The sequence below is a fragment of the Genypterus blacodes genome, unplaced genomic scaffold (assembly GCF_046128005.1).
Source record: "Genypterus blacodes isolate CSIRO-AG114 ecotype Tasmania unplaced genomic scaffold, CSIRO-AGI_Gbla_v1 ptg000053l_1, whole genome shotgun sequence".
Lineage (NCBI taxonomy): Eukaryota > Metazoa > Chordata > Actinopteri > Ophidiiformes > Ophidiidae > Genypterus > Genypterus blacodes.
The window spans coordinates 3,272,517-3,280,654 of record NW_027466865.1 but is presented as its reverse complement, the minus strand read 5'-3'; the positions used below and the strand labels follow the sequence as shown (position 1 = coordinate 3,280,654).

Genomic DNA, 8,138 nt, shown 5'->3' with positions numbered 1-8,138 from the left:
TGTACTACACACTGGGAGCTTCACGCTTCTGCTCTCGAGTCGGCCCTACACAGCGTTCACACTGACCTAGCGTGATACTTGGTTATGTTACGTACTATGCCTGTAGACATTAACTGCAACTTTCCCGGCAAATATATTTCAAAAATCCATCGTCCTAATCGTTTCGTTCCCTTTATTTTCGAATCATTTGGTAAAAAATGTTGATTCAGCCAAGAGTTGATTTGGTATATTATAATTATTTATATTCTACACAGGCGTTATGTCAGACAGCCCGATACACAGGGGTCCTGGCAGTTGTAGGCGCTGTTCCAAGCTGCAAAACACAAATCGATTGTTTATTTTGCGTTTGTTTACGTTTTTCGAAGCGAATAAATGGCTTCGACTTTATTATCGCCTATGGTGGATTATTATAACGACGAGGAAGAACTTGATAGCGTGGACGACGACGACGATCGGAGTTTCAGAGGCAGAGATTCAGAGGAAGGTAAACGTTGAACGAGCAGAAAGAAAGCTCACTCACCACTGGGCTCTGTCTATTTGTTGGCTAAGGAACGGAAATTTATGTTTTTGCATAAACCGGGCCAACTTTCTATCGCTTTGTAGAAATGTAAGCTATACGCGGAGGGAAATAAACGAAATTTCAGTCAAATGCTACTTTAACAACTCTTAAGCCAAAATGTAACCGCCTGTTCTCAACGCTGCGAGCTAGCATCTAGCTAATAGCTGGCGTTTACATTGCGGGTAGTTAAAAGAGTTACCAGATTATCCACTAACTATGTTGTGTTTTGTTAAAAAATAATATCAAGCGGTGTAAAGTTTCTTTAAAAGCAGGCGACGTTTTTCCTCACAGTAACGTTTACACATTTATTATGAACCATCGTTAGTTAATAAATTGCCAACTTCCTATTTTGACGAACATTAGACGCAATATAAACAAGGCGATCGCCAGGTTAGTCAGCAGCACGTTAATGGCGCCACCAGCAGAGCTCAAATATGTGTTTTCTTCACTAATTCGAATCGAATGTAGTAGATTGTATTCCAGCGTGCTATCTAGGTTTAGCCGGGATCACTGACAGGTCGCGTTGCTCTCGTGTCCGCTGCGCCGCCTTACACAGACCGTCAGACACCAGCGGGGCTGCCGGGGACCGGAGGGTAGCAAAGCCATGACAACACTACAAGGTTAGTTAGTCTCTTCAACCGAATAGTTGTCTCATGTCTTCGCTCGATGCGTGTGAGGATGTGGCGTCGTGACGAGTTCGCAATGCCCCTCGATGTTACTCCTTTTTTTTTAAACAGCAGCCGGAGCTAAGTGAGAGCTAGCACACGGATGCTAACCGAAAATGAAAGCTGCCGTGTCAGCTTTAACGTGACCGGGCCTCACCCGAGTCTTGTGTCGGGAGGAGGTGCGGGGGGGTTGAAGGTAACGCTGAGTGACACAACGTCGCTACTCGACTTAACTTGGATCGGGAGTTTGTCACGTACAGAATGGCGCGTTTCGTAACTGCTGGACTGCACTTTTCTTCACGGCCAAGTTAGCCGGAGTGTTTCGGATTAATCCTCACCATGCGGCTAATGCTTGGCAGTCAAGGTAACAAGTAGCGTACATTGCAATCGCTTCATTATTCATGTGAACAAGATACGCTTCAAGGGGCCAAAGGAATCGAATCGTTCGTCGCATCTCGAATCGAACGTCTTTACACCGGTAGCTTTGAGCTTAAGGTGATGTCTCAGGACGAATGGTGATTGTGTTGTCACCTGTCAGACCGGATGGCAGGATGTTCACCGTAACTTTACCGGTGCCACGTACCTCATTTCAATCCACACCGGTGTCTCCTGTCCCTTGCACGGACCACACTTAGTGATAACATTCAATGTGTGCATTGGGAAAGGTTTTACAGCTACTTCGGACAACACTGAAGTAGTTTTTTGTCCCCTTTCTGGTTTCACAGATAGAATAAGCGTGTCACAAATATGAGACAGGGTATAAACTTGACACGATTCTCTCTATTTGTTCTGTTTCTGTTCTGTGATTAAAAGATGAGTGGAGTTCACTAATCTTAAACGAGGTCAATTAGAAGGAATCATTCATGTCTCCTTTAATGAATTGGTAACCAGCTTATCTTACTTGTTAAGCTTGCTCTTAAAGTGGCTTTGGAGGCCAGGACACAGTTACTCCCAGTGAAAGAGTCAAATGTCTGTCTGTCCTTCCTCTCCTCAGACACAGAGGATGCCAGTGAGACAGACTTGGCCAAGCATGACGAGGATGACTATGTGGAAATCAAAGAACAGTGAGTGCTTTGCTGTCAGAATCTAAATAAAATGGTTTGAGAATACGAAAAGAAGAAGTCTGATTGTTCAATTTTTATTTCAGGATGTATCAAGACAAACTGGCCTCTCTGAAAAGACAGCTGCAGCAGTTACAAGAAGGTAATCAATTGGATTTCTGTAATGGCGGCGTGATAATTTATATTTGTTTATTAAGTATTGATGACCACTATATTATATTGAGAGATTTGATTAGTGTGAGGATATATTCTTGCTGAGTTCTTAGGGAGGCGGGTTTTAAGGATTACGTCATCATTAAGGCCATTTCAGACGCTGCATTGAAAGGCACGGACAAGAGGAACCAGCTGATAACTAATAACACACAATCATAGTTGCTTTTTATGAGAGATTGTGTATTGTTGATGATGACTGAAGCCAGGCCAGAAGTTTCCATGCCAGATTCCATAGCCAGAATTTACTGTGGATTTATCTGATGACTTTGTCGGCCTGGTTAAGTATATTATCATGTAATCACAACAATACACCAGTTCCCTCTCAATTCATTTATTACCATGTACCAGCGATTGTCTCTCTGGAGCCATCCGGCCAAAATTAATTGCGGGCCAGCGGAGGTAGACAATAAGGCTCATTTTAGTTGACGAGATTTTAAAAATATTCTTTGTGAAGCTGTGTATAGGTCAGCCATTTTAGTTTTGTTAAATGTAATCACGTTTTCACAGGTACACTGCAGGAGTATCAGAAGAGAATGAAGAAGCTGGACCAGCAGTATAAAGAGAGGCTCCGCAATGCAGGCAAGTTGATTTATGCTGAAGGAAAAATGTACACATGTTCAGGTGCAAATATAAGACATATTTAGAGATGGGGGTTTTTATCAGGCTTTAGGGTTGTTAAAGCAAGTTTTGTCTTTAATTTCTTAAGGGTCCAGATCTTTAAAACATTTAAAAAAAATCATCAATGTTAGCACTGTGTCATGCTGGCTGTGTATCGCTGACTGTGTGTATTGTGTAACGAGGGTCTTGATTGTTGCTCTACATTGATGTGTGCTTTTCCCAGAAAGCATTGGATCGAATCGGCCAATCACAGGCTGCAGCTGGTGACTCGTGATAGCTCTTGGGAGACAGGGGTCACACTTGTCTTTGACTGTCTGTCAGTTCAATGTGTTAACAAAGAAAAATACAAAAAGAGGCTCTCCTAATTCATCAAATGGCAAATATGGTGTCAGCAGGATGCCATTGATCTGACGCTCCATGTACATGAATAATTGTATTATTTTTTTTCTTACCTCTACAGATCTATTTCTCCAGCTAGAGGTAAGAATACTTAATACTGCTGTCTGTTACAGGTTATATCACATGTATGACATTTACCTTGGCACAACAAGGCAAACGCAAACATACTTCAATTCTCACACACACACACACACACACACACACACACACACACACACACACGCACCCCTTATTCATAGTCGACTTTTCTTCTGCAGACAGAACAGGTAGAGAGAAATTACATCAAGGAGAAGAAAGCAGCGGTGAAAGAGTTTGATGACAAAAAGGTTGAGCTGAAGGAAAATCTAATCGCAGAGCTGGAGGAGAAGAAGAAGATGATCGAAAATGAGAAATTAACAATGGAGCTCACGGGAGGTAAGGCTACGGCTACAAAGGAGTGAGTGAGGGGCTCCATCTGACAGAATGGAGCGTGTGTGTGTTCACATTTTAACATCAAGTTATTTGATTTGCCTGAAGTGGTTTCAGAGAAATAAATCTTGTGTTTATTAATTCTTGGATGTTGATGTAGGAAATGTTGGTAGTAAATGTGTAAAAGTGTTTTTTTTGTCATTATTTCTGGAACACACAGACTCTATGGAGGTTAAACCTATCATGACTCGGAAGCTAAGGAGACGGCCAAATGATCCAGTCCCTATACCAGACAAACGACGAAAACCTGCACCAGATATCCTCTTAATATGTCAAATCTTTGCTTCAAAGTTATTACAGTGTTGCTTAGAATGTCCCAGGGGTAAATTATTGTGTATCAATCAAGCTGCAATCTCTTGATACTGTGTTGGTTCATCGGGTGGAATTGAGTTTTTGGTAGTGACTGAAGTGTCTAAGGACACTTCAGTGGGATTTACTCTCCCTGACACAGGAGCTTGACCGCAGGCCTTGTTTGACTTCAGTCTTTATGCAGTCTGTGCTGTTGACCTGTGCTTCCTTAACTCTCCGTACCTCAGTTAAACTATTTATTAACAGATGACCAAATCATGGAGGATCTGAGAACGCTGAATAAGGTAATTATTTCTAAGAATTCTGATGTTAATGCCTGCCTCTGCTGCACCACATTCTCCAGTTACCCACTTGTAACATTTCCATACCTTCTCTTCACAGCTCAAGTCTCCAAAACGGCCAGGTAAGTCTACAGTCACCCTCTCATTTTCCTCTCCAGTTATTGTCATGCACATGGAGTTCATTTGAACAAATGTGCATTGTGTTGCATGATGACACTATTCATATGTTCTTATCCCATCTTCTGTCCCCTCCAGTGTCGCCCTCGTCCCCAGAACATGTCCCCTCCGCCCCCATGGAGAGCCCTACACAGCGCTACGAGGCTCGCATCGAAGAGGGGAAACTTTACTACGATAAAAGATGGTGAGTTCAAAGGGACTCCACTGCATTTCCGGTGGTGAGATGGCGTTCATTTGCACACAAGTGTGACTGTATCTCAAGTCACCACTAGATGGCTACATAGTCATACTAATAAGAGCTCCTCTGAAATTATTATGTAGTTTCGATGGCTTTGGTGTTTGGGTCTTCAAAAGATGTTTTACTGCCACTCCGATGGCACTCTGGGCTACAGAAGGAGATATTACCCAAGAGGGACCAAGTGAAGTGCTGGTGCTTGAAGCTACCATAAAATTACAGAAGCTGGTTACATTATAACAGAACTGTGCTGCGTTCTGTTTTAATGCAGATATAAAGGGAATAAAATTCTTTGACCACCCTCTGTGGCCTTTATTGAGAGCAGAGCTCTGCCGTAGACATCTAAGTAAATAGATTGTGTTAAGAGTGGTAGAATAGTAGAATTCTGTCTTATTGCCTGCTGATATAGACATAAAAAGTTTAGGGTAGTGAGCTGAGACGCGTGTGCATATTTCTTTCAAGGCAAAGTCTCATTTAATCATCATTAAAGAAGATGCTTGCACAGGAAAGCAGTCTCACAGAGCCCATGCGTCATTATTCTTTAGAGGGCCCTTAATGATCAAATGCTTTTGTTGTCTGTCTTTTCCCGTGGGGTGGATCTGTTCACTTGACAGTTCTGCGCCATATAAAAATCTAAGAGTTTTTGTTTTGACTTTCCAGTCCAATTATCTACCTAGTGCCATCTCAGGAGGAATGTGACTTATTCCGCTGGGTAAAATCATGTATAATGAGCATCTAGCTGCAGTAATGTCTTATCCCTCATTCCTCCTAGTGAATGGTAAATGAATGCCTTCTGTTTGTGTGTGTGTGTGTGTGTGTGTGTGTGTGTTTGTGCATCTTTCTGCTGGCAGGTACCACAAGAGTCAGGCAATCTACCTGGAGTCAAAGGACAACACTAAGATTAGCTGTGTCATCAGCTCAGTGGGGACCAATGAGGTGAGCTTTTAGTTCCCTTCCTGCTCCTGATTGTAGTCGTATTTCCCTTTTTATAAATACTGGATGTGCAGGGTGGTTGGACAGGTAAACTGTTGTTAATACAAGAGTTTGGTCCAAAAAAATGTCGATCCAATTCCAGTATTGAATTTTGTTTGAGGCTAATTTATTTATCTTAGATACAGAATACTTTTACCGAATCTATTCAAGTCGTCTTTATCCATCAAAATACCCAAATGAAGTTGTAAATAACTTTATAATAATAAAAAAAAAAATATTGAACTAAAATTTAAGGATTGATTTTCAAAGAAGTCAAACTAGAAATAAAACACAACAAGTCAGATATTGCCATTGGGACACATAAATATGGAGGAAGTAGAAAGGAATATTAAAATGGAAAATCTTCATCTTTTATTACGATGCATGCTTATGTTATATGTTTAGCTGAATGATAATCTAAATTTGTGTGAATCTTGTGTTTTCTAATACAAAAAGAGAGGCAATACAACTAACTAGAGGTTTAATAGAATTAATGAAGCAGATCCATCTACTCCAACCAAAGTGTTTTATTTGTTGTATTACCCTTATTTAGTCACCCTCTGTTCAGCCCCCGTAGAGCCGAAGGTCAATGCTGAAGTTGCAACATCAAGTATCCTGTATTTATGCTAAATGAAGTAGGCCCACGTAAAATATCAACTTAATCCAAACGTGTTTCTGTGTCGTGGAACATTTCTAATCAGCACTACGCTGAACAGTGTCTGCGAGGCTTGAAACTCACGACTGCACTCCAAGCTGATTCAGCTGCTTCGGCTTGTTTCTGAGCTCCAGCCTCCAACACAGCAGAATAACAGGAAGAATAAGCAGAAGAGAATTGGAGAGTGACATGGCTAACTTATTTTCAGAGTATGGTGCACTTCAAATGCACCTACATTTTCTAAACCTACTCGAGAGACATACCATCGACAATAGCTGGAATGTTTTGACCACTAGATGACAGTGTCTACATTTGGCAATGTTATTGTACCTTTGCATGCACAATGTTATTTCAAAGAATAAGTGGAATCACAGAATAAAGAGCTGAAGCATCCATATATCTGTAGGTGATGTTAAATGTATATATACATCTGAGCTCACCAATTAACAACAATAATATAAAACAGAAATTTGTAAAGGGAATATTTATATATTTCAATCTGATCAATACAAATGGCCCAAAAATGAAAACTGACCAAGAAGCATAAAATCCATCTGTTTGATAAATATGTATTGTTCTCCCTCACTCTGTAGATTTGGGTGAGGAAGACGAGCGACAGCACGAAGATGAGGATCTACCTGGGACAGCTACAGAGGGGAGCGTTTGTCATCCGACGACGCTCGGCAGCGTGAAAGCTGCTCTTTCCCCAAAACACATTTAGAAGTCCTGTATTAAACTTTTTTTATTTTGGAAAAATATATTTTTAACCTTTGCTGTCATTTAATGTGTTAATTTCCATTTGTGTATAATATGATTGAGTTCAGCTGTATTTGCATGTTGAATAAGTTGTCTGGTTGTTTTCTAGTGTATTTCATTTATTAAAATGTTTTCTGCCTTTTATTTGTTGAAAATGTTATGAATTATACATACATATTTACTGGCTTTATACAATCAAGATCTTAGCTGACAAATCAAGTAAAGATCCTCACAGAACTTTCGACAATAAACATAAAACTAAGCAGGCACGCAAAAACAATTACACATACAAATTTAGTATAATACAGTACAAGTACTGACATCCATGTAGAGCAGAAATAATAGTTTGCACCTGAGAGATGGGTTATTTTCAACAAAAACCTTAATTCTGAAGGGAATAATACTTGAACTAAATGAAATGGTTTTATTTATGAAAACTTCAAAACTATAACAACTTCCATACAGTGTTTTGAATCATCCTTTTGATTTTGCGTCAGCTGGCATATCTCGTCACTTACCACCAATCTTCCAGTTAAACAATGGATCCTTAATGCTAGTATGGCAGTAATATCACTTACAGTACATAAAGTTGTTACTATTTGTATCTTTAATTCTAATTAAGGTTGAAGGGAAGACTTCATATCGATCAGTGGAATCATCAATGAAATAACATTGCAGTGATATGAGCAATATGCATCGTTTGTCATGCAGGCAGATCTCCATCACATTGATTTGTCGCCTTTTCCATGTAATAACTCCTCGTTTTGTAA

At 40.3% G+C, this 8,138-nt stretch overlaps 1 protein-coding gene across 3 annotated transcripts; it reads left to right on the top strand.

The window, feature by feature from the left end:
• Positions 1–273: 273 nt before the first annotated feature.
• Positions 274–7,512, top strand: suds3 (SDS3 homolog, SIN3A corepressor complex component). Of its 3 annotated transcripts, none has more exons than XM_076150990.1 (12): positions 274–484; positions 2,219–2,288; positions 2,372–2,427; positions 3,006–3,077; positions 3,577–3,596; positions 3,773–3,929; positions 4,144–4,230; positions 4,506–4,576; positions 4,674–4,695; positions 4,829–4,934; positions 5,837–5,921; positions 7,206–7,512. In XM_076150990.1, the coding sequence occupies exons 1-12, from the start codon at positions 373–375 to the stop codon at positions 7,302–7,304; spliced, it is 957 nt and encodes a 318-aa protein (XP_076007105.1). In that variant the 5' UTR covers positions 274–372; the 3' UTR covers positions 7,305–7,512. The 3 variants fall into 3 exon arrangements, with proteins under 3 accessions (XP_076007105.1, XP_076007107.1, XP_076007106.1); XM_076150992.1 differs by lacking the exon at positions 274–484 and adding an exon at positions 522–1,179; XM_076150991.1 differs by lacking the exon at positions 274–484 and adding an exon at positions 1,362–1,588.
• The last annotated feature ends 626 nt before the right edge of the window (positions 7,513–8,138 follow it).

Coding starts and splice junctions, on each gene's coding strand:
- suds3 (XM_076150990.1), top strand. CDS start 373: ATGGCTTCGACTTTATTATCGCCTATGGTGGATTATTATAACGACGAG. Junction 2,428..3,005: donor GCTGCAGCAGTTACAAGAAG/GTAATCAATTGG, acceptor ACGTTTTCACAG/GTACACTGCAGGAGTATCAG. Junction 4,577..4,673: donor ATCTGAGAACGCTGAATAAG/GTAATTATTTCT, acceptor TTCTCTTCACAG/CTCAAGTCTCCAAAACGGCC.